We start from the raw sequence: 23,891 nt of genomic DNA, 5'->3' as shown, positions 1-23,891 counted from the left end.
CTCGCGGGATCTAGCGGAGTTGGTCCGGGGAATATGTATAAACGTCATCGATGGGTACGTGTTGATGTGTAATGAGTTTTATAATTTCTTGGGAGACTAGCCCACCAATGAAACATGATGCGTGGAAATAATTACAGGCTGTTGGCCGTTCTGAAACTTTCGCAAGGTTCACAACTATAGGAGAATTTATAGGCCCCTTTGGATCTGGAATCCTATACTCTCCATTGTACTTTTTACAGCTGAGAACTCCAAGACGACGTAGGCTTGAGAGGAATTCTCGCGCTGTGGAGTCCGAGATGTCCTCTGACTCAGGACGGGTCCTGAGTAACTTCGAGAAGGTTTCGACGTCTTCATCTTCCTTCGCTTGGTAAATTGAACGGAATCGGCTGTAAATATCTGTACTCGATTCCATGTCAGGAAGGTCCTTAGCACTCGGAAGACAGAAACTGCTTGAAGACAGAAGCTGCTTTAGGCAAAGGCATAAAATGGCCAACGTATGATTGTAGAGGTCAAACCATTTGGTCTTTCCAACCATTTCCGAACACACGCAGTCAAGCATTTCATGAAGTTGTCTGCAGTCATTTTCTGCAGTTCGAAGTGCCAGATGTGCAAATCTCCTAGCTTCGATAACGTTGAGGTAGTCACGCTGATTGGGGAACTTCTCATCTATCTTCTGCTTCACATCATTGGAGTCCCACGTATCACCATCAGGTCGATCCTTGACTATGTGGTATAAAATAACTGGGTATGGCACTTTTGCCAACTGTCCATTTTCCGCCAGCTGCGACATGTCAAATGATTCGTAAAATCGCTTTAACTCAGGCCAAGGACGGTCAATCCATAGATAAGGAACCAAATAGTCTGGATGAGTATCCATGATAATATGCGGTTCAGGAAGTTTAATCAACTGCACAATTCCATCTTCGTTCTTGACATTGGCCGAAATTAGAGGTTCCCGTCTCAATTGACTTATATACTGAATATCCTTCGGATCTTCCAGATTTAATGTCACTACAATCGACACCGGAAGGCCCTTGTTTACAAAAGTATTCCAATCGGTCACTTCCACATCTGTACTTATTCCCATCAACATTGAAGATATACTAAGGAAAAATCCATTATTCTCAGTCAATCCTTCATCATGCACTTCTTTCAAAACAAGTATTATACTTCCAACATTCGCCAAACCCAAATTTTTCACTACTTCCTGAACCAATGGTTCTCCATAATTCTTGGCAAAAATCGCTACTTTCGCGTCCTCCAACACTTCCTGTGCCTTTGCTCCCCAGATCCTAATCTGTCTATCGTACCGTTCCATTCATCACTGGTCAAACTCTTTAGAGTGCCACTAAATTCCTGTTGTTTACCTCTTTTTATATAGTGACAAAAGGCCAGCCGATAAATTGGCGGCAGAGCAAAAGGCGGCAAAAAAGGGGCGGCCTAACCCTTCGAAGCAAAACTTATAAAAGCGGGCAGTTCTGTATAGAAAAAAAAGGTCAAAGTTAGGTGCGTTCTTCTCACTTTTGATCAAGACGCTAAAGTAAGCCATTGAGTATTAAACAGAATGCACAGAACTTACTCTTTGAGAAACTCTAGAGCTCCTACTGCTTCGCAGATGGTTTCACCACCACCTCCTCCATCTAGTACGAAGTCGAAATTCTTTGGTAAGGCTTCCATTGCTACTTCTTTCAGAAAGAATGCTGCTGGCAATTTTGGTCCTGAATTGGCCCGTAAGTTGTCACAGTTGGTCACCACCGAAAAAGGTGTTTTGAGATCTATGGAGGTTGTTGCGAATGAACGTCGTGCTGCCGCTAGACAATTGTCTCTATGGGGTGTTGATAACGATGATGACGTGTCCGACGTGACTGACAAGCTCGGTGTTTTGATTTACGAGTTGGGTGAGTTGCAGGACCAATTTATCGATAAGTACGACCAGTACCGTGTGACTTTGAAGTCTATTAGAAACATTGAGGCTTCTGTGCAGCCCTCGAGAGACCGTAAGGAAAAGATTACCGATGAAATTGCTCACTTGAAGTACAAGGACCCTCAATCTGCCAAGATTCCAGTCTTGGAGCAGGAATTGGTTCGTGCTGAAGCTGAATCTTTAGTTGCCGAAGCTCAATTGTCTAATATCACTAGAGAAAAGATGAAGGCTGCTTTCAACTACCAATTCGATTCTATTAGGGAGTTGGCGGAGAAGTTCGCTTTGATTGCTGGTTACGGTAAAGCGCTGCTCGAGCTATTGGATGATTCTCCCGTGACCCCTGGTGAGACTAGGGCCGCTTATGATGGTTATGAAGCTTCGAGACAGATCATCATGGATGCCGAGGTCGCTCTAGAATCTTGGACTTTGGACATTGCCGCAGTCAAGCCAACTTTGTCTTTCCATCAAACTGTCGATGACGTCTACGACGAAGACGAAGATCAACACGACGAAATCGCGGGTGAAGGCGACGAGTGGGCTAACGAAGCTGAGGTTTCTGAAGAAACCGGATTGCCAGCTCATAGTCAGCATTCTACCGCTGCATAAAAATCAAATTGAGAGACACTTTTTTGCCATTTCTCCATTATAATATTTTTGTACTATTTTCCTTCTTTTAATATCCTTTCTCATTATTTACAGCTACTTCTACGACGTACTTCCATGATCTACTTGCTCAGAAGTATCAATCACTTTTCTCAGCTCCAACTCCTGCCTTAATGAGCCATACCAATCTTTAGCAAATGGAACTCTCTTGCGCATTGCGCTTTGAATAGCAATACATCTTATTCTTTTCCGGTATCTCTTTTTCTTTGTTCTGGCAGCTGCATTCACCTTCACAGTTGAACCTTTTTTGAGTGGTGTTGGCACGCATCCAAGTAATCGGCAAATCTTTCTAATAGAAGACCCATTTCCCTTCCAGATCTTTGTAGTAAACCCACCAGATGTTGAACTCCACTTCAGTCCATCCAGTAATGCTTTAGCTTCGTTGAATTTCTCCTTGGTGAAAGTATCAAGCCGACGCACATTGAATTTTGAGATAGCATTCGCTCTGACTAACCAGTAGTTGTTACGCTCACCTAGCTTATGTGCTTTCCTCAATTTCCTGAAATAGTCAAGTATAAGTGCAAAATTCTTGGTGTATCCATTGGTGGTCAGCGCTTTGAATAGCATCTCGAAAGTTTGGTCATTCGGTCTCATGTGATAATCCTGGACGCACGTATTAAATGTTGTAATCGCCATATCGAGCCTTCCTCTGCTGGCGAAATGTCGAAGGAATGCATTAAGCGTATCTGTGCCTATCGTAAAGTCCTTATCTCTTTTCAATACTGTATGCTCCAAAAACAACCATGCAACATTGGCTCTCTCTTCCTGTAAAAGTCTATCGATGCTCAGTTTGAAAATTTTTGAACTCAATGGAACGTTGTTGCTCGCTAGAAATTGAAGACATTGCTTCGAGCTATAGGTCCCATTGCGAAGAACCGTGTAGACAAAGGCTTCGGTTACGGGAACGTTTCGCTCTTGCATTTTTTCCACATAGATTGATCTCGACACATTTTCATTCAAGAAGTTGTAACATGTGGTCCAAGTCACTGCATCTGCTTCAATTTGATTTTTGGCCATATTTCTCAGGTAATATAAAACTTCACCATCAATCGGTTTGGATTTCCTAATATGTGAATTCTTCAATACGCTTCGGAGCATAAGGTTATATGTTAAAGTGTTTCGTGGTACACCTTCAATCTTCATCTGCGCAAAAATCTCTCGACAAGATGCAAAGTCAAACCTTTCACAAAAATAGTAAATTAGATCATTGTAGGTTCGAGTGGTCCTCAGGTAAAGTGTTTTGAGATTAGCTGGATGCATCAAATTCCGTAAAATCATCGGCACTATACCATTAGTCGATGAAGAGTTCTTGTAAAGAAATTTTGTGTGAGTTAGTATGCCAATGTAATCCTCAAAAAGATGGGGGTTGGAATTAAAGTTTGGTATTCGCGGCACCTCATTCATTGTCCATCTTGGAAACTGCCTCAGAACAAAATCGGAGCTCAGTTCAACGTGCTTCGGGTTACAGGCTACCAGAGCGCCTAATAAATCACCCACAAACTGCCTTGAGTTGCTAAACAATATCTCTTGACGATTCTTGGACTTATCGATGAGTTTCGCATTCTGGTGCATCCGTGTAGCTTTCTTATTATCGTAATCATTCTGGATATTGTGCCTCGCGAAATCATGTACCTGTAAAGGTGAAAGGTACTCTTTGACTACTTTCTTTTGAAAATTGGATCCCTTCCCCACCACTTTCATATTGTCCTTGGGTATACATTTCTTTCTATCCTTCACTTTCTTAAGTGAATTCCTAGCCTTCTCAATTACTCCCTCAACTGTCTTGGGCTTATCTGGCTTTGTTGCCGTCTCGAACATGCTGAGCATGAATTTTTCATGCCTTAAGCGTGGTGACTTGATGCCATTTCGTGACAATACCTGGCTAAGAGTAGCCAACACATTCATATGCTAATTCAAATCTCCTATGTGGTAGAAAAATGGATCTCGACTGCTTTTACTGAACTTCTAACTTCTTCGGGACTATGGTAGACTTGAGATGCCCAATTTTTCACGCGCTGCGAAACTCTAGAAAAATAGTACATAATGGACATAACGAGCGTAGTAAATGTGGTTAAATAAAGTACTTATTACTCTTCAAGTGTGCCACTAATGGGCTCATCAACGTAGCTCTTACCGCCAGCCAGCGACAAAAGTACAGGCAAGAATACCAAAGCGTGAACCGATGCAATCACAATCAGCGAGAACCACATGCGGAAGTAGAAAACTTGGAATATCTTGGATTGGGCAAAAGCCAAGACGCAGACACCAATGAATTTCGTCATCGTTATACCTCTGAAGACAGAACCACCGACTGTGGTCATGGCGTAGTGCACACGGGAATCACGATCATTCTTAACACCTTCAGGCAACAGGGTGAAAGCTCTTGCAATATGGACACAAAATTCAACAGCTAGGCCGACGCAGATGACAAGATTCACCAGACTGACAGCGTTGAGCGAAATTCCGAACCAAGCCATGAATGCTCCAATGTCGATCAGAATCATCAGAACCGTCAAGGTCAACGCAGCAGCAGTTTGCACAGAACCTAGGAATAATGTCGTAGCGGCAAATATCAAAACTAAAGCTGCTCCGATTAGGCTAATCGTCAGCCACAGTATGGTTTGATACTGGACAAAGAATATGTAAAATGGAGAGTATGCAAACACATCAAGGTCCTTGAGCGAGTTGCTGATCCTGACCGAATCATCGTAGGCTGCAATGAGATCTTCTTGCGATGTCAATGGCTTGTGAGCTGTTCTGAAGACGGAAGCTTTGACTCCGGTCTTATTGAAGGCGACAGAAGAAGAATATGGGGCTTTACCACCTAATGGACATGGGTCACTTGGGGAATCAATCCAGATTGCGAGGTAATCCATAAATTCCTTGCCTTCAGGGAATCCTGACATATCATAATTCCATTCTCCCTCATGAAAACAAGTTTCACAGCGTCTGCTGGGGAAGAATGGAGGACAGACATCTGAGGTACCTTTCTTGAAGCGGCAACATTCATCCAGATCGGGGTTCAAAAATTGCATGTAATCGTCAAACCAGTTAGCCAGGGGATCAATGATGGTAGATCTCTCTCTCTCCATCTCTAAGACGTTTGCCAAAGAATCATCATCGCATGTTGTGAATTTACCGCACACCTTTTGCTGATTTTCTCTTTTTGTCAAGTCAAGTCCTTTGACCACGAAGTAAACCGGAGGTCCAACGTTCAAGTATTGATAGGCATCTCTGAAGTAATCGACCAAGTATGAGGTCTGAGGAACTGCGAAAGTCTGATTCAAACCTAACTGTATTTCAGGCAAAAATAGGAGAGATATCATGGTCCAGGAAACGAAGAGTCCAAGGATCTTGCCTTTCTTAGAGATGAAAGAGAAATAAGAGTCACCAAATAGGTGAACATCCTTCTCAGAATCCTTGCTGATAGTAGCATACTTTCTCTCGTACAACGCAAGGAAAGCAACATAGGCTGTCATTTGTAGAAGAACATTGAACAAAACAGCCAATGCCGAATAGAGAGCAAAGTTACGCACTGCTGGCATAGATACAAATGCTGCAATGAGAAAGCACCCTGCTTGACATATGAAAGAAAGTAGAATTGAAGGGCAAATTCGTTTGACCGCCAGATAAATTCTTCTGTCGATATCAATAGTGACGTCATCCGTGGAGAGTCTATCATACTCATGAGTGATCAGAAATATGTTATCGATACCGACAGCCAAAATCAAAAATGGAATTACTTCTGCAATAATCAATGTGGATTTAATGCCCAAGGCACTCAAGAGTCCCGCTGCGCACAACACTGACGATGCAACAATCAATATGCCGACAAACCCCAGCAACCATCTACTTCCTCCTCCGTGTCTTTTCAGCGCCCAAGAAGCATAGAAGAACATGAATAGGTAAGACATACAGATGGTCAACACATCATTGTTCTTATTCAGCTCCTTTTCCAGGGACATTTCAGTGTTGAAACTAATTCTCAGGCCCTTAGGCACTTCAAGGTTAAGCAGGAACTTCTCCAGTTCTGTTTCCCAGTCAACTGCCGTACTGCTGTGGTTACTCATTAGGAAGGTTGTTACAAAAGCATTGGACTCGAAAACTTCATCATCACTGAATAACAAATTCTTTTTTAGTGGCTGCTGGAATGATGGCAAGCAGTTCACGGGGGAATCTGTACACAATTGGAGCTCCTCACGCCAAGTATTTTGACCTGGCAAGCCATTTGGGAAGTACTGAATGAAGGATTCTAATACACATGTGGACTCTGCCGTTGGCCTGAAACACAGATCCTGGTAAGTTGCATTGTCTTGAGACATAATTGTCTGTGAGATGTTATGCTCAACCTCAGACCACCACCTCATCGTGTCGTAGGAGAGTACGGGACCGGTCTCATTCACAACAAAGACTTGTTCAACCCTGTAGAATGGTCCGAAATTCTCATCGAAATATCTCTTCTCTTGATATTTCTGAGAGTCTTTGCTGACCCACAAATTGATAGGCTCCCTTTCGAGATCACCATATCTGTAAAGCAGAAAGCCGAAGAAAGCGACAATCACGGCTGTTAATGCTGTTGTCAGGTAAGGATTCAAAGCCGAGTACTTCGATAGAGTTGCAAATGATGTTGCCACTTTATTATTGAAGTCATATGAGCTTGTATCATATGTATCGAACAATCGATCATCGGATGTCATTTGAGAGTTGTAAGCAGAACCATCTTCATCACTTGTAATCAAAGATATTCTACTTTTGCTTCTGAATAAGTGAATGTGCCAGATGACAACTGCAACAATGAGCACCGCGTAAATCATCAGAACTGCAAATGAAAAACAAGGAAGTTTCCCCACCTTACATGAGCCCTCCTTCAAAGGTTTTAGTTCTGGACAGGATAATCCACAGTCAGCGCAAGCGCATTTGTACTTAGGGTCATTACACTCGTAGACTGAATCGTCAAAGAGAATGAAATCATCCTTAGCTCCATCCAATTCATATAGATAGTTGATTTGGAATGGAGACCCCCCAAGTAATGGTTTTTCATCTCCCAAAAATTTCAAAAACTGTGAATAGTTCTTAGCACCTCCGCCGATTAAATCCATTGCGTAACCATTCGTGGCCGAAAACTTGACATCCTTGCATGAATCATAGAACACAGATGCCCAAGAGGAGTTCATATAGACATCCACTTCAGCTACTATATCCTTCTTTGAAGTAGATTTTTGAATTCTAGTCACATTAACGAAGTCCACTTGCTCCGGCGAGCAAGTAAAATGGCAGAATAGGTTATTAAAGTTCTTAACACAGGCTGGACATGAAGCTATTATATTTTGTGCTTTCTTTAAGTTCTTTTGTAGATTCTGGACCTGATCCAAAGTGCAACATAGTTCAGTTTCATCCTTCCATTCTTCACCACATACCTCCACAACAAGGTCCATCAATTCATCAGTTACTGGAGGTGGTCTGAATCTAGAATCTGACACTGGGCAGGGAAGCTCTGCACCAAAGACCGACTTCTTCCCACAATTGTCATACAACGCACATCTCGAAGCAGCTGCCTGCACCAGGTTACATAGGCCAGCTACGCAAACTAATAGCGTTATCAGCAGCATATTTTGATTAACTTATAGCTCTATTTTGTGCTGTGTTTAGGCTACGGCAAGTGTTAGACCCCTTCCTAAGGATTAGTCTATTTTATACCTAGCCGAACCACTTCGCTTACGCGAAATGCCCCAGATGAAAGTCATGAGATCAGTGAAACCGAAAGCGAGTTGAAAGCATAAGACCTAAATCAGCGTTCAGAGGACTCGATCAGCCCGCCGGATGAAGTTGTTGAAAGATTTAGTGATTACACGTAAGGAGCTTCAAGGATGGGAGAAAAACCTTGTCTGGGCTAGAGATGGTACTTTGTACATTACTTCATACCCAGACATCTGTATTGGGCAGCCGACTTATCGAAAGGAAGTGGGAAATAATAGCAAACATCTATTTCATATAAAGGAGTATCCATTGATATTCGAGAACAAATTTGAGTTTGACAGCACAGCTCGGAATACACTGCTCAGTTCGCAACCCGTCTCGTTTGCGAGACTGGTGAGGCCGTCACCGTGTGATTCTTTACTAGCGGTCTTGAACAGTAATCTAAATGTCCATGTGTATAGGGAGCAGAAACTGGTTTGCAATTTAGATGAGTCAGAGAAGCATTTAGAACAGCGATCATACCATTGCATGGAATGGAGCCCCGATGGAAGTTGCCTAGCTATTGGGAATGAAAGCGGAGAAGTGACAGTTTATGCAATACAGAGAGCTAATGATGGATCTGTAAGCTTCGCACCAAAAAGGACCTTTGTCTTGAACAGCGGCCTGCCGTCCCCTTGGGTCACTCATATCTGTTGGAAAGGTGATGAAATCGTTGCATTCCTTGATGATAATTCAATTTACTTGATAGATGATAGACAAGTTGAATCCGTGAAGCAAGCCAAAAACTCTTCGAGGTTTAAGATTGTGGATTACTGTGTTATGGGCGATTTTCTGCTCTTCACGGATTCATGTCAGTTCAACAAGTTGAATCTTAAGTCGGGAGAATTAAGCAGTTTGACTCTTGGGCCAGGAGACGAGGTCAGCATTGTACCTTTGCAGAAGGCAAAGAAGGTTATCTTGATTTCGAACAAGACCAGTTGCCAGGTTCAGATAGATCGTGACTTCACCTTGATACCGGATGATATCATTGCTCCACATTTAGAGCGTAAATTCAGAAGGTGGAGTGCGGTGAACAATGAGCTGAATAAGTACGAAAGTTCACTGTTGATTTATGGCATTTCGCTTTCACCAGATGGCTATTCGGTTGCCATCAATTATAGCATGGAGCGTGTTTGTATGAAATACAAGATTGCATCGGAGCATCAGATGTACATCACGTTCATACCCCTCTATGAATCATGGTCAATTACTAAGAAAGCTACCGGGCTGGCGTGGTATCAAACTTACAAAATCTATCAAAGTTTGTTGCCCTCGTTTGAAAGCCAAAATCGAGAAGACACTCATGCCAGGTGCGACATTCATATGCCCTTGGAGTTATACATTCAAACGTTTCTCAGTAGCACTGAGATGAACAATTTGCGTTTCTTCAACTTGATCGAAGAGCACCCATCAATTAAACCGTTTAGGAAAGCCATTTTTGATTATGCTGTGGCTAGAAGCCCAGAGTTAACAAATGCCATAGACAAAGCTTCGGTACAGTCACTAGCAGCAATCTTGGGGTTTCCTAGTCCAGTCGAAGCAGGAATCGTTGAACTGAGGAGTCAATTTATAACCGAGACCTTCAATTTCGAGAAAAACGGTGCTCAGGAACCTATAATATCCGAACAGCAACATGCGTGGAAAAGATGTGCGGTTACATTGCTGCCCATTTTGACTACAAAGGTAAAAGTATGCCCCATCAGCAATCAGCGTATTATTGACATCAGAGCTGACACCCTGAACGATTATGGCTGGTTTACAAGAACGCTACTTGAAGTCTTGAAAGATGAAAGCGTATATAGTGGCACAACTATGACCCTTTGATAAAACTTTGACCTATTCTACTTCTCATCGACCACTTTGGCGTGCGCTATGGAGGGAGAAAAATCTTTGAGTATCTGCCATAATATCGGTGACGCTAGATTGAGGTTGAAGTCGCTTGCTCACCCACTTTGATAATTTACTGTTTATCTCTAATTTGGCGTATCTCTTGTCGAGTAGGAAAATCAGGGAATAATCGTTCGCATGTCTAATGGCACGACCGATCGACTGATTGACGGCTTTCATGCATATAGTTTCATAAAACTCTCTTGCTGCATTCTTCGCATCGTGATTAGATCCACCATTCCGTAAGATTTTAGTCTCCAAATGTCTTGTCTTTATCAGCAGCTCACCGCTAAACACATTGGGGAAGGGCAAACCGGCTATTACTACGGCTCTACACAAGTCATCTTGGAAGTTGATACCTTCTGACAATTTCCCTCCAACAACAGCAAATAGCAAAGCCCCCTTGCCTCCAGCAACCGCTTCAGAATAAGCTGATAGAGGCTCAGCACCATTTTTACTTTCGAAGTAGATTTTCCTTACATGGTCCAGTTTATCAAATAATCCTTCTCTCTGCCAACTATCAACAACGTAGTCAAGATATTGATAACTAGGGAAAAACCCTACGATACCTCCTGATCTTGGAACGGACCTTGAAAGTTTATCGAAGAAATTGTAAAGTGCGCCATTAACGAGGGAGGGCGCTTGTCTTTTCTCAAATGTAAATTCAAATGCAGGTTCTTGAGTAATGTAGGTCCTTAAATTAGCGTCTGGTATAACGTGGTCACAAGAAAGGATACTTATCTTCTCCTCTGGAACACCTGCAAAGAGATTTTCCATTAAATCGGATATCGGTTGCATGGTTCCACCTGCCAGTATCACGCACCGAGCATCTTCAAGAACGCTTTGGAACGATTTCCCAGGTTCGAGAAGCATATATTTGATAACTTGGCCTTTCTCGAAGAAAAATCGACCTTCTTGAGCGGGATTAGAGAGACATGATAAGAAACTAGCGACTTTAAAAAGTAGAGGGGTTGATGATGATTTCACTTCAGAAGCATTCTTTTCATCTTCGAAAGAATGAATATAGGTATCAATCTTGGACGCTATCTTGGATTTCTTGATATATTTGTTGAGTTTGTGTATGTTTAATGTATCCATGTTAGATGAACCAAATATATCCGATGATGAAATTTCCTGACCAGGTTTCTTATAGTTGATCTTGATGTAACGTGCCAGGGTGTTGCACAGCTCCATAAGTTTCATAAGGTTCACTCTATTCCCTGGATTCAATCGATTTCTGAACCTTTCAAAATACTTCCTGAGACCTTCATTACAAGAAAGTAAATCGGTAAGTGCAATTTGTGCCGAATGAATGGAATTTATTGTTTCTATCAGATTATGCGCTTCATCGATGACGACTATCGAATCTTTTAAATTAATTCCTAGACTAGTCCTCGTCGATTCCGATAGCAAATATTGGTAAGGCAGCGTAATAATCTCCGCGTTCTCTAGAGACCCACGAGTAGCATAGTAGGGACATATATGGAGGGACCTACCTAATTCAGCTAGTTCTTCAATATCCTGAACTTGTGTAAAAGTGTGATCTCTGAATAGGTTTGAAGAGGTTGACGAAGGCTGGTGATAAGGACAACCTTTCTTGCTTTTCAAAAGATCTGCACATGCATCGTTAATGGCGTCAACAGTTTTCCACTTCTTGACATTCTCATTAATACACAGTTGTTTCCTAGAAGCAAGAGGAACGTATTTCAACCTCTCTGCAGGTACTTGCTGATCGGCAAACGATGAAGGGAAACTTGGCAGTCGCAATTGAGATGCAAACTGGTTCAGTTGCGAGTGAGTCCTGGATGCATAATAAATTTTAACCGGGTTTTGAGACTCGATGGGATCACGCTCAGAACCCTTACTATGATCGAGCTTTGCCAACAGACCACTAACCTCTTGCGCTAGCAGTGACCTATTTCTTTCGCCAACCAGCTCATCTTTCTCTTCAGAGTCAGATACATACGCCTGGGGAAGGAAATCACTCTCGTCGAGCGAAACTTCAACCCTCTTACGCCGCTTCCGCGGTTCATTAGCTGCCTCTAACGACGTAGGTTTCGAGCCAACCCCCAGTTGCCCCAAATATACTTCATACTCTCGCAGTTTTTGCATTTTGGCATCCAAAACAGATGTTTTAAAAGCATCGTTCACCCAGTCTGGTTCATCGTCGTCAGACTCGCTCCCTGATAGTCCACCAACATTATGCCCTCCACTTGCGACCAGATCGGCTTTGTTCTGTCGAAGCCAGGTAACTACAGAGCAGATCAATGACAACGTCTTACCGGTCCCCGTCGGGCTCTCCAAAATTGCCAACTTCTTTCCAAGGCTCAATGTATCGTATATGCATTGCATAAGCTCTAACTGGATGCCATACGGCTCATAGGGATGGTTAAACGACTCTTTCCCCATCAAAAGGCTTCATTTTGTACTATGAAATTTCTCAATTGAGCGATGAGCTTCGCTGTTCTTTATTAGTGAAAAAACACACTAAAGCACAGACGAAGCTAGCGTATTCTGCATCGAAAATCTATCAACTAAACTGCATTCGTTACGCGTAACCACCAGTTGCAGACTCGCCTCACACGTCCCATCGAATCTCTAAATAAATGGCTCACCGTTGCGACGTGTCGAGCACGCTAAATAAACAACAAACTTATAACCTAAACGACCATCTTGGATAACTGACGCGGACCTGACGGGGTAAGGACTGAAATCCCACTCTTGGGATCTGCCAATGCCTGCTCTTTCCTCCCAAATTGGGATTTCAAATGCTCGAGGAGCTCGCGATTTAGCTTCAAGGTGAAAAATTCTTTACCCATTTAGGAGAATTACGCAACCATAAAGGACCCAAGCAACGACTATTGCAGGTCCTTGGCACTATTTATACCGGCCAGCGGTTCAGTTGAGAGAGTGAACGTCGTGTTTGAAAGCTGAGATCCGCCTTACTCGCGATTTAGAGGGTTAGTATGTTGCTCGACAGGTTTCACCGGAAATTCTACCATTCGAGGCATAGGAGCAGCGGGAATGCTGTGAATCAGGACGATGGTTCGAAGGATGAGGATGAGGACGTGCTGATGGATGTGGAAGTGCAGCAGCCGGTTCCCATGTCGATTTGTGGTCAGGGATGTCGGTTTGAAGAGACAGGAGAGATGGTATACGTGGATCCCGGTGTGCAGACACCTGTGGCAACCACGCCCGTTGGTTACGGCGGTAGGCAGGACGTGCCAGACGGGTTGACTGGTCCATTCCCACCTTACTTGCAAATGCAGGACCGTCAGAATAGTGTGAGTTCGTTGGCGAGCTCGATATCAGATTTTCATGGTGGGCTAAGACAGCAGGCCTTTGCAAATGCTGCCGTTAGCGGATCGGGAAATTTTACACCTCAGTTCATGGCTTTACTCATGGAGGTTTACCAGAATGTATATTGTGATCCTACAGTGACACCCTTTGATACGACAAATCCTCCATCAGCAATCTTGAATAGGACTGCTAAGATCGCTTTGGAGCAGTGTAAGATTCGTGAGGTAGAGATTGGGTGCGAACGCAATAGCTGGCTTCTAACGCTCGTAAGACGTCGATTGCTTGAGGAAGTACGCAAAGACGGGTACCTCTCACGCACCAACTCGAATGTTTCGCTGCCACCACCACCTCCACAATTCATGGAAATGATGTACAATAGTACTTTCCAATCTTCAAAGCCTTCAACACCGGACTGTTCAACCAAAGGTTCACAGGACTATTTTGGTAATATGCTTACGACGAATAATAGGAGCGGGCTGATGCGCAGCAGAAGTAACTCTTCACAGGTTCTTCTTGCAAGAACCCGTTCCAACAGCAATGGACTGTTTGCATTGACACCCACGTCTTCTGAGACTGGTCTGGCACCTGGTTTTAACGGTACGGGACTCACTATAAATATTAACCATACTAACCTGCTCTCCAGACAACGAAGTAATACAGCTACGGGCAGTCCAGCTACCACTCCTGTAACAGCGTGTTGTAACCAGTCGCAAATGGATGAATCGGTCTTCTCAGAGACCCTGAGGAAGAAGAGAGACGCACTGAGGCTCAAGAGATAGAGATTAGATGTTGATCATCGTCATGAACTCGTCCGGCCCAGTTCGTTATTTACATGTAACTACTAAATACGATTATAATCATCATTCTATAACTTCCTGCCTGGGAGTCACTACTTTCCTAGACGTAGCAAAGGTCTTCCCCCAGGATTCATCCAAGATACCGCATTTTTTCAACAGTTTTGTCACCATTTCACTCGGTTGTGCCCCAACACCAATCCAATACTTTGCTCTATCGAAATCTAACTGCACATCCTTTGTGGCCAGCACACCCTGCTTCTTCTGCTTCACTGTACGGGGTCTAGGAATTGGATTATAAGTACCCAGTACTTCAATGGGTTTAGCATCCCTAGCCTTCTGTGCATTGGCCACCACAATGTTGTAAACAGGGCTGTTTGTCCTACCAAATCTGGCTAACCGTATCCTAACCAACCCAATTGCCATCTTCTAACGACCTATATAGTCCTCTCTGACTAATATAGTGAATTTCCACTCTTCATTAGGCTCAACTTGATGAATCGATTATGCTCCGCGTATACTATGACGAGAATTTTTCACTTGAAAATTTTCAGTATTTTGAAGTTAATCGCAGCTCATCGCATAGCTTCAAAGCTCATCGAGGCCTTTAAAGAGTTCTTTTGGCCACGATTGTTAGCGTTATTGTACGATGGATGCAGATCAGGTTGCCGGATGGCTTGAGTTGGAAGAAAAACTCGCTAAGATAAGGCAGCAGATTGGGTCGAAGCTCGAGAATCAGAAACATGTCGCCATCATTCTGTCTGCTGTGGAGGAAAATATCGATCAGTCGCAAGAAAAGGAGATCTCTGAGAATATTGTCAAGTATCTGGTGGCATTGATGTCTTTATTGGACCAGGCGGTTGTAGCTGAGACGGGTGAGATCGGTAATTTACAGTTGGCTATATCTTCGTGCTATCTGCTGGATGTAATCTTCCAGTATGCTCCTAAAATGCTGCTGCGATCGAAATTTGCAGAGATACTGACTAAAGTGGCACCTTTTATTACAGATGCAGAGGCAGAAGCGCCTCTGGTTAGACCAGCTATTGGCTGTTTGACCTCTTTACTGATAGCCCAAGATGCTCAGGCGTGGAATAATACGCAGGATTTGAGTATCACTCCGGAGAGAGGTTTACAAGGTCTTTTGGAGTTGTCATTGGATCCTAGACCTAAAGTCAGAAAGAGAGCCGTCGACGGAGTTAACACTATATTGCAGAATCCCCCAGCAGCACCTACTGCTGGACATGTAGCATCGGTCCAAATAGCGATGTTCGCTGCAAATCATTTACGTGAAGCTCTGGAAGAGGCTTCTACCTTATCGAATAAGAAGATGAAGGCACAGAACGGTGGTTCAGACGATTTGAATAGTAGGATGATCAGGATTTTAAGGCTGATCAACGCCATTGTTTCCACCGGTGAATGGCCTAGTCAACAGATCGAAGGTCTATGCGATTTGCTGCTTGCAGTGACCAAAAGTTCAGACCAATACTTGGTGACAGCGGCCTTCGACTGTTTCGAAAAGTTGTTTAAAGTTATTTCTGAATTGAGCGCTAACTCCAATCTGGCCGAGGATAAACAGGTCAGGTTGTTAGATGTCATCTTCGCATTGACTCCATCAAACAGCGACGTCAACGTTGTTGGGTCATGGATTGCTGTGCTGGTTAAAGGTCTCTCAGCGTACGCCACACATCAACCTTTACAGTGTCTGACCAGAATCCCAGGTGTTTTCAAGCTCATGTCACAGTACCTCGCCAGTGAGACACCTGAAGTTTATTACAGTGCATCACAATGTCTTGTGGCTATCCTAGCGGATGCTGTCAAGGATGAAGTTCTTTTATATCCTCCCGCCGTAGATGAGACGACTTTCGAGACTGTCGACCAGGTTTTAGCTGACATCTCAGAGTCTCTGGTAGAGCTATTATCGGTGAGATACAGCCATTGCGCGAAGGAGGTGTTAACCGTTTTGGCTTCAGCAATCGCCAAGTTCAGGTATAGATCCAATCCTGATTTCATCAAGCCACTAGAGATTGTTGGGGAATGGAGAACCAACGAGGAAAGCTACCTCGAATTTAGGTCCGAAGCTGAAGGTGTAATTGGTGCAGCTATCTCCGCCATGGGACCTGATACTGTGCTGTCAGCTTTGCCGTTAAACCTTGAACAGCCATCCGATAACAAGCCGGGTAGAGCATGGCTTCTACCTCTTATCAGAGATTATACGAGGAATACTGAGATGAGTACTTTCACTAAGCAATTAATCCCAGTGATTCAAGCATTCGAGGCTAGATGTGGAACGCTCTCGAAAGAGTCCGTTCAATTGAAAATTTTTCAGACTGTCATCGATCAACTGTGGTCTACTTTGCCTCATTTCTGCGAGTTACCAACCGATTTGGAGACCTCCTTCACAGATGAACTAGCAACCGAACTTTCTTCTCTATTATATCAAAAGGTGGAGCTAAGAACTACAATTTGTCATGCTTTCAGAGTTCTCGTTGAAAGCAATTTGGCTTACATCAATGGGGCCCTTGCTGACGATATCTTGTTACAGCAACACTTCTCCGTTGCTAGAGCTCAAGAGACTCTAACTTACTTGAAGGGTAAGGCCGCCAACTTGCTAGCTGTCTTGTTCAATGTCTACACTCAAACGGCACCCAACGCAAGAGGTTATATTTTGGAGACCATCGAGGCATACTTAAAGATTGCATCCGCCGAGGACCTCGAGAAAACATTCAATAACGTTTGTGCTCTGTTGAAAAATGCTATGGAAGAAGAAACAGACAAATCTACTAAAGGAAAACCTCAATTGAGTGCGACTCTGCTTGACCTGGTTGTTTGCATGTCGAAATACTTGCCAACCTCTTCCTACCCTGCATTATTCTCAATCTTTGGCATAACTGTGAGCTCCAAAGATGCCTTGACCCAAAAGAGGGCTTATAGAATCATCATAAGACTTTCGGAGCCAGACACAGGTGTCGAGGCACTCTCTAGCTATGTGGCCGATATTGAGAAAATTATATTGGACAATTCGGAGACCGTCCAAACGTCATCCAAGTCCGCGAGGTTGGCAGCTATCAGAGCAGTCATTGAACTCTTGCCCCCTAACCACCTAGATTTCATCGTTAGAATGGTCGCTGAAGTTATCTTAGCCACCAAGGATGTTAATGAGAAGTCAAGAGAAGCAGGTTTCGAGACCCTGATTGCAATGGGAAAGAAAATGAATGATCCCAACGGTATTATTATGCTTTCTAAAGTCCCAGGCTATGACGAACAAACCCCAGACCAGCCTTCTAGCATTTCAGAATTCTTCAAGATTATGGCTGCCGGTTTGATCGGTGAGTCGCAGCATATGGTGAGCAGCACTATCACGGCATTTGCTTGTCTAGTGTTTGAGTTTAAAGATCAACTTGATATTGCAGTCCTGTTAGACATTTATGATACCATCGAACTTTATTTGACTTCGAACTCAAGAGAGATCGCCAAAAGCGCGATTGGGTTTGCCAAAGTATGCGTTTTAGGTCTTCCTGATGAACTGATGAGGCCTAAAGTACCATCGCTCATCGTAAAGCTTCTACGTTGGTCCCACGAACACACTGGTCATTTCAAGGCCAAGGTTAAGCACATCATCGAGAGACTGATCAGGAAATACGGTTACGAATTTGTTGAAGCTAATTTTCCTGAGGATGACCTCAAGTTATTAACTAACATAAGAAAGACGAGGAACAGAAATAAGAGAAAAGAAGGGGATGCTGACGAAACCACACGCGCGGCTTCCTCAACAAAGAGCTCAAGATTCATGAATGCCTTTGACGAGGCCATCTACCAATCTGATAGAGAAGATGAAGGTGATGAAGAAGCCGACCAAGATAAAGGAAAATCTCAGGCCAAGCAATTCATTGTTGAATCAGGCGAAAATCCACTTGATTTGCTAGACTCTCAAACGTTAGCTCATATTTCTTCTACTCGTCCGAAGAAATTCACAAAGGACCAAAAGAGGAGAATGCTGCAAGACGACATGTTCAACTTTGATGCTGAAGGAAAACTAATCATGAAGGGCACTGGAAAATCATCGAATAATGAGGAAGATCCACTCAAATCAGTAACCAGCGGTATAAATGCGTACTTGGATGCTGTCAAGAATGGTCCGATTAGAGGTCAAAAGAATAGATTGAAGTTCAAAAAGAGATCTAGAGCAGGCGCAGATCAAAGCGACGACGAGGAAGACGTTGTTAAGGACAAACCTAAGAGAGCCATTGGGAATAGAATAGGAAAAAATACCAAGAAGGGACCAAAATTCAAATCTAAGAGAAAACTATAGAATTCTACATAAGACTTGCCGCTTATGCCACATGTATATTAATCATAATTCTTGAATTATATGACCTATTAAGGTGATAATGCTTTGTAAGTGTTTTCAGCTTTCAAAACCCATTAAAATCAAAGTCTTGTGATGCACCTCCAAAGTCCAACGACTCTCTGCGCTGAAAAGTGTTATCCATGTCTTCCATTTCAGCGAACTGAGTATCGGCGTCAATGTCTAGAATGAAATTGGAACTACTAGGACTTTCTAAGTTTTCATCAGATGCCAAAGTCGTCGGTACATCGTCGATTGCACTTATATGCATATTTTCTTCATTATTATTTTCATCCTGAGCGTCTTCGTTTATTAAACCTTGATCGTAAGAAAGAGAAACATTATCAAGTTTCCATTCAGGTCTCATTGCCGGCAATCTCTGTAATAATTCTGTAGCTTTCCTCGAGGCTTCGTTATCTTCATCATCCGAGGGTTCCCACGAGTTCGGAAGTACTTGATTATTTGATAGATTAATATCATTGGGACGCTCCAGTACGGAATGTTTCAGCCCCGAAATCGAGGGTAATGCCTGTATATTATGCGGTTCTTTACCTGATATCCTCCTGGCGTAGTTAATTCTTTGACGAGCGAATACTAGACGTATCCAATCATCCACATCTCCGTTATTAATAAGTTCTTCAATCAATTTGTCATCTTCACTGCCCTTAGAATCCCGCTGTGACTCATGTTGCAATTGATTTATATACTCTGGAATCAATGACAGTGGTTTTGCGGGTTTCGATGAGCTCCTCAGTAGGTCACCTGTCGGTAGAGCGACTGTACGGGCGTCGGCAGGCTGACGGTCATTCACACACCAGTTCTTAAATTTCTGCATACCTCTATCACTCGGCAAATTTGGGTTTTCATCATAAACATCCAGCACATCCATTGGTTTCACAACCCCAAGATTTTGTAACGCCAGCGTAATATCCTGCAAAGCCACCGTTTCATCCCAATCCTTCCTTGACTGCGCCGATCGTACTATCTCCTCAGTGAGCAATGCAAAATATTTAATGTACAAATCTGTTAAGACATCCACTGTGGTCGGCCTGGCTCTATCAAATCCATGCGATTTCAGCAATTGAATCATAGAAACTCGCAGTAGTCCGAAATAAAAATCCGAACTAGACCCCATTGTCACCGATAGATCACTTCAAATGCTCTTCCAAGTCTCTAATGGACCTTTGAATTGGCAATAGTAAAGCTAATTTTCCAATCTTGAAATTTCAAATTTGACCCGGCTTCTTTTGCCAAAATTCAGTGAAGAACGTCAAAATTGGTCAAGTTTATACCACTTTACACTATAAGAGACTTATTGATTTGGAGCCATTGAGCGTCGCTTGGAGGTCCAGTTGGTTGAGATGTCATCACTTTCGTTGTATTCTGTGCAAGCAGTACTTATTTTGGACAACAAGGGGGATAGAATCCATGCAAAATACTACCAATCACCTCATGTGGCAGAGGATGCACGTAAAGGCTTGATGCAAAACGTTAAGAGACAGAAGGAATTCGAGAAGCGATTGTTTCAGAAGACGCATAAACAGGACTCTGAGATCATGGTCTTTGAAGATCGTTTGGTTTTCTACAGGGAATATTTGGACGTGACCTTGTGCTTGATTGGCTCGATGGATGAAAATGAGATTGTGCTGCAACAGGCCTTCACGGCTTTCAAAGATTCGCTAGATTTGATTTTGAACTCTGGAATTGATAAAAGGAATATACAAGAACATTACGATATGGTTCTGTTGGCAATTGATGAGACTGTGGATAACGGTATCATACTTGAGACGGATCCGGCAACTATAGCTTCTAGAGTAACCAAACCACCAACCAACGAGCCACAGATGTCGCTAGATCTAGATAAGGGTCTCTTAGGGGCCTGGGGCTTCGCTAAGAGTAAGTTGCAAGAGAGGTTACAACAGGGTATGTAATTGCACGAAATATAAAACTTTTTAATTTGTAGAATGTTCCTACTAATACAATGGCTTGGAATGCTCAATCTATTTCTTCTTTTTCTGTTTTGGTTTGCCCTTGCCACTGGATGCTTGACCGGGCAAAGTCACTTTTAGCTTGTCAGAGCATATGGTTAGAACTAGGTCCTGTGGTTTTAATTGCGTGATAGCTTCGTGTTCTCTGGGCCAATCAGCTTCCTTGTCAGTCATAGTGGAGTCAACAGTTCGGTTACAGAAATAATGCAGGATGTCGTTCAAGGTCTTTGTCTTCTTTGCAGAGCCAGGTTGTACTTTGACCTTGTATTTGTATTTCAGCAGTGCAGGCCATGGAGCAAAGACAGGGATAGCATCTACTACTTCATCATCCTTGTCAGGATTTGATTTAAGTTCACTGGCGATTTTTTGGTAATTAACCTTAATTTTTTCGTTCTTCGTGAACCGAAGTGTTTGCAACTCTTTCTGTTTCTCACGTCTAGCCTTCTTGTAGTCTCTATTTTGCTGTCTGGCTAACTCTTCTTGTTCCTTCAACTGAGTCTTCTCAAGACCCTTTAACGTTCCAAGCGCTTCTAACCTCATTAAGCGTTCGTCTTCATCCTGATCAGCATACTTCTTTTGCATTTTCTTTAATTTCCCCTTCTTACCACGAACACCTTTGTTTATCTGAGGAAGTACGCTAGTAGCATCGGTAAGGCCGGCATTGGATTCAGGTCCAGCATTATGGGAAATTTCAATTTCCATGTCGTTAAATTTCTGCGAGATTTCTGCAGCCTGTTCAGATTCCCCAGTTGCCTCTTTCGGGTCTTGTTCATTGACAAAAGCAATCTCTTCAGTAATATGTTCTTCTTCCTCTTCACGTTCATCATCACCTTCTCTAACTGGCTCTCCAGCCTCTTCATCATCGCCACCTTCGCTAACTGGCTCTTCAGCCTCTTCATTATCGCCGTTTTTGTTTGCCACTTTCCATAGAAAACCGAAACCCATCACAAGTTGAGCAGGAGGCAAGTGACTCATCTCGCTTTCCTTCTTTATACGATATAAGCCCGGGTCCAGAACACCTTTGTTAGTATGGTCAAATTTGGTGATATTCTTCGCAAAGCACCATTGTGGTGAAGACGACACCTTCTTCGACCAAGCCTCACTGGCAGCCATGCAGAAAACTCCAGCCTGCATCAGAGTGTTTGGTGGCACTTCGGTGCGATTTGGGTTTTTGATCCATACCTGGGTATCGAAGCTACTGCACATATAGATATCATCGTCCTCAATGTACTTGCTGTAAATTTGGTCGGTCTCGAGAGGGCTTCTACCCATCAGAACAAGGAATCCTTCACTCGAGTAAAACCAAAAATGCTTTTCAAAGAAGTAGGGAGACCGCGCTCTTTTCAAAACGCTATGAGATTCTTTCAGTTTTTGCTTCAACTGCTTATCAATTCTCTGTTCAATGTTCTTCATGGCTTTCTCAACGTTCTTTTCAACCTTTTTCTGCTTGTCAGCACTGGTCTTCTTGACAGTAAAATATTTGGAAGCATTGGCGTATGCAGAAAGTCCAAGATCAATTCTTATTTTCAACTTATTTTCGACTTTGCGTTTTGAAGTACGACTTTCATTGCGAGATTCCTCCGTTTCAAAATCAGATACTTCACTATCATCAGAATCGGTTCCCTCGTCACTATCGCTTTCATCAGAAGAACTCTCAACAAAAGACTCATCAGACTCACTTTCATTGTTATGTTCATCGTCATGGCTTACTGGAACGAGAATGTTTACAGCATTTTCTTTCAAATTCAATGGTAAATCAATGACCATGGCTATCTTATTTTTTTTTAGTTGTTCATTTCTGATCAACTTCTCTATGGTTTGCCAATCCATCTGCTGATCTATCAGTCCCTGGACTGCGATCTTTGCTTCCTCAACTAGATCAGCGTTTGCAATGATAGCGTGTCCCTTTTGTTCGTTCGAGGACTGAACATCGAGCAGCGCTTGTATCCTCTTTTGATTCTCTAAGCGAGCATCTTCTATTTTCTTCTTCGCTAGTTGTTCCTGCTGTTGAATACGAAGAGCATATTTTGAGGATTCAATCGTGGAGAAGAAAGTGTCGAGGGTCTTGTTATATTCACCTGGCACTTCTGTAATTCTTGACCTTCCCTGATCTTGCTCTTCTATGAACGGCTTGAATGGGTGGAAATTTTCAAAAATAAATTCCAAGTCTTCAGAATCCTTTCCTAAAGTATAATTGACATTTTTCTTCGCTAAAATAAAACCACGAGAGTCTTTGTTAGAGAGAACATCATGATATTCAATTTCAGTGTAGTTAAGCAGATCGACCAAAACGTCTTCCTTAGCTAAGAACTCAATACAGGGGCTTGAAGGATTGATCTTCCGCATTTTCAGATTTTTTGACAGTAGATCAGATGACAAATGGGGTTCTTTGCTCAACAGCAGTTTGTGAATCGTTAATGGCTTAAGGGCTTTTTTCTTTGAGCTCTGTTTGACTTTCATAGCATCTGCCTGCATGGATGATTGTAAAGAGAATTTGGATTGTGCTTCTTCAAGCCATACCCTTACAAGCTCCACGTCATAGCTCTTTGATTTGATCGTCTGATCGGCTGATTGTGACGAGTTATTTACATTGAAAAGGGAGTCATCAAACATTGTATAAGTTTCACCCACTTTGTTTTCATGCTCATGTACAATTCTCTGTAGGGACAGGATCTTCTTATTTTCATCCAAAAGAATCACATTACCAGCACTGAAGAACTCTAAGACCAGATAAAACAAACCGTCTGCAAATTGTAAAACCAGGATTCTATCATTTTTCACCTGACGTAAAGCACTCAATCTTTTCGATTTGAGATGTTTCCTCAGCTTCACGACAAAGGACGAGGGTCCTGGAGGAATTGGCCTGTCATAATCAGTCAAATGGATCCTCAAACCACAATCAACTACCACGCTAAACTTGGAGTCTGGTTTGTTGAATTTCAGCAAAAATTGTCTGCTTGAATCAGCAATATTATAGATATTTGACAATCTGTGGCCTTCCAAGTGAGCCCTTAGCTCCTCAGCCAGGATTTGAATATCCAAGGCACTTATTCTTTGTTTCATCGAGACTAGTTTAGCTCTATATTTGATTGACTAGTTACAGACCTGAACAGTGCTCTATGTAAGCGTTAATTGTACAGTTGGCACTTTTTTTTTCTACCTGTAATAGTAAAAAATTACCAAAAGGTACTACTGCTTTCGACAGCAAACACAGTAAGGAGTACATTTTTTAGACTCCAATTGCAGTTGATATT

At 42.8% G+C, this 23,891-nt stretch overlaps 12 protein-coding genes across 12 annotated transcripts; 5 read left to right on the top strand and 7 right to left on the bottom strand.

The window, feature by feature from the left end:
• Nucleotides 1–10: 10 nt before the first annotated feature.
• On the bottom strand, nt 11–1,318 carry ULA1 (Ula1p; the record flags this gene model as incomplete). The annotated part of the gene is made up of 1 exon (XM_003680167.1): nt 11–1,318. The coding sequence occupies one exon, from the start codon at nt 1,316–1,318 to the stop codon at nt 11–13; it is 1,308 nt and encodes a 435-aa protein (XP_003680215.1).
• A 246-nt stretch (nt 1,319–1,564) lies between these two features.
• Nucleotides 1,565–2,530, top strand: LSP1 (lipid-binding protein LSP1; the record flags this gene model as incomplete). Its single annotated transcript, XM_003680166.1, has 1 exon — nt 1,565–2,530. The coding sequence occupies one exon, from the start codon at nt 1,565–1,567 to the stop codon at nt 2,528–2,530; it is 966 nt and encodes a 321-aa protein (XP_003680214.1).
• A 99-nt stretch (nt 2,531–2,629) lies between these two features.
• On the bottom strand, nt 2,630–4,492 carry AEP3 (Aep3p; the record flags this gene model as incomplete). The annotated part of the gene is made up of 1 exon (XM_003680165.1): nt 2,630–4,492. One exon carries the CDS (start codon nt 4,490–4,492, stop codon nt 2,630–2,632), a length of 1,863 nt encoding a protein of 620 aa, XP_003680213.1.
• Nucleotides 4,493–4,674: 182 nt separating this feature from the next.
• Nucleotides 4,675–8,196, bottom strand: NCR1 (sphingolipid transporter; the record flags this gene model as incomplete). Its single annotated transcript, XM_003680164.1, has 1 exon — nt 4,675–8,196. The coding sequence occupies one exon, from the start codon at nt 8,194–8,196 to the stop codon at nt 4,675–4,677; it is 3,522 nt and encodes a 1,173-aa protein (XP_003680212.1).
• A 211-nt stretch (nt 8,197–8,407) lies between these two features.
• On the top strand, nt 8,408–10,147 carry TFC8 (transcription factor TFIIIC subunit TFC8; the record flags this gene model as incomplete). The annotated part of the gene is made up of 1 exon (XM_003680163.1): nt 8,408–10,147. One exon carries the CDS (start codon nt 8,408–8,410, stop codon nt 10,145–10,147), a length of 1,740 nt encoding a protein of 579 aa, XP_003680211.1.
• Nucleotides 10,148–10,171: 24 nt separating this feature from the next.
• On the bottom strand, nt 10,172–12,619 carry CHL1 (DNA helicase; the record flags this gene model as incomplete). The annotated part of the gene is made up of 1 exon (XM_003680162.1): nt 10,172–12,619. The coding sequence occupies one exon, from the start codon at nt 12,617–12,619 to the stop codon at nt 10,172–10,174; it is 2,448 nt and encodes an 815-aa protein (XP_003680210.1).
• A 557-nt stretch (nt 12,620–13,176) lies between these two features.
• On the top strand, nt 13,177–14,289 carry CIP1 (Cip1p; the record flags this gene model as incomplete). Its single annotated transcript, XM_003680161.1, has 1 exon — nt 13,177–14,289. The coding sequence occupies one exon, from the start codon at nt 13,177–13,179 to the stop codon at nt 14,287–14,289; it is 1,113 nt and encodes a 370-aa protein (XP_003680209.1).
• Nucleotides 14,290–14,370: 81 nt separating this feature from the next.
• Nucleotides 14,371–14,730, bottom strand: MRPS16 (mitochondrial 37S ribosomal protein bS16m; the record flags this gene model as incomplete). Its single annotated transcript, XM_003680160.1, has 1 exon — nt 14,371–14,730. The coding sequence occupies one exon, from the start codon at nt 14,728–14,730 to the stop codon at nt 14,371–14,373; it is 360 nt and encodes a 119-aa protein (XP_003680208.1).
• A 223-nt stretch (nt 14,731–14,953) lies between these two features.
• On the top strand, nt 14,954–18,613 carry RRP12 (mRNA-binding protein RRP12; the record flags this gene model as incomplete). The annotated part of the gene is made up of 1 exon (XM_003680159.1): nt 14,954–18,613. The coding sequence occupies one exon, from the start codon at nt 14,954–14,956 to the stop codon at nt 18,611–18,613; it is 3,660 nt and encodes a 1,219-aa protein (XP_003680207.1).
• A 103-nt stretch (nt 18,614–18,716) lies between these two features.
• TAF3 (Taf3p) lies at nt 18,717–19,784 on the bottom strand (the record flags this gene model as incomplete). The annotated part of the gene is made up of 1 exon (XM_003680158.1): nt 18,717–19,784. One exon carries the CDS (start codon nt 19,782–19,784, stop codon nt 18,717–18,719), a length of 1,068 nt encoding a protein of 355 aa, XP_003680206.1.
• A 226-nt stretch (nt 19,785–20,010) lies between these two features.
• Nucleotides 20,011–20,580, top strand: RET3 (coatomer subunit zeta; the record flags this gene model as incomplete). The annotated part of the gene is made up of 1 exon (XM_003680157.1): nt 20,011–20,580. One exon carries the CDS (start codon nt 20,011–20,013, stop codon nt 20,578–20,580), a length of 570 nt encoding a protein of 189 aa, XP_003680205.1.
• Nucleotides 20,581–20,649: 69 nt separating this feature from the next.
• RQC2 (Rqc2p) lies at nt 20,650–23,700 on the bottom strand (the record flags this gene model as incomplete). The annotated part of the gene is made up of 1 exon (XM_003680156.1): nt 20,650–23,700. One exon carries the CDS (start codon nt 23,698–23,700, stop codon nt 20,650–20,652), a length of 3,051 nt encoding a protein of 1,016 aa, XP_003680204.1.
• Nucleotides 23,701–23,891: the final 191 nt, after the last annotated feature.

This window comes from Torulaspora delbrueckii, chromosome 3 (genome assembly GCF_000243375.1).
Source record: "Torulaspora delbrueckii CBS 1146 chromosome 3, complete genome".
In the NCBI taxonomy this organism is placed as follows: domain Eukaryota; kingdom Fungi; phylum Ascomycota; class Saccharomycetes; order Saccharomycetales; family Saccharomycetaceae; genus Torulaspora; species Torulaspora delbrueckii.
This window is presented reverse-complemented; position numbering and strand designations above follow the sequence as displayed.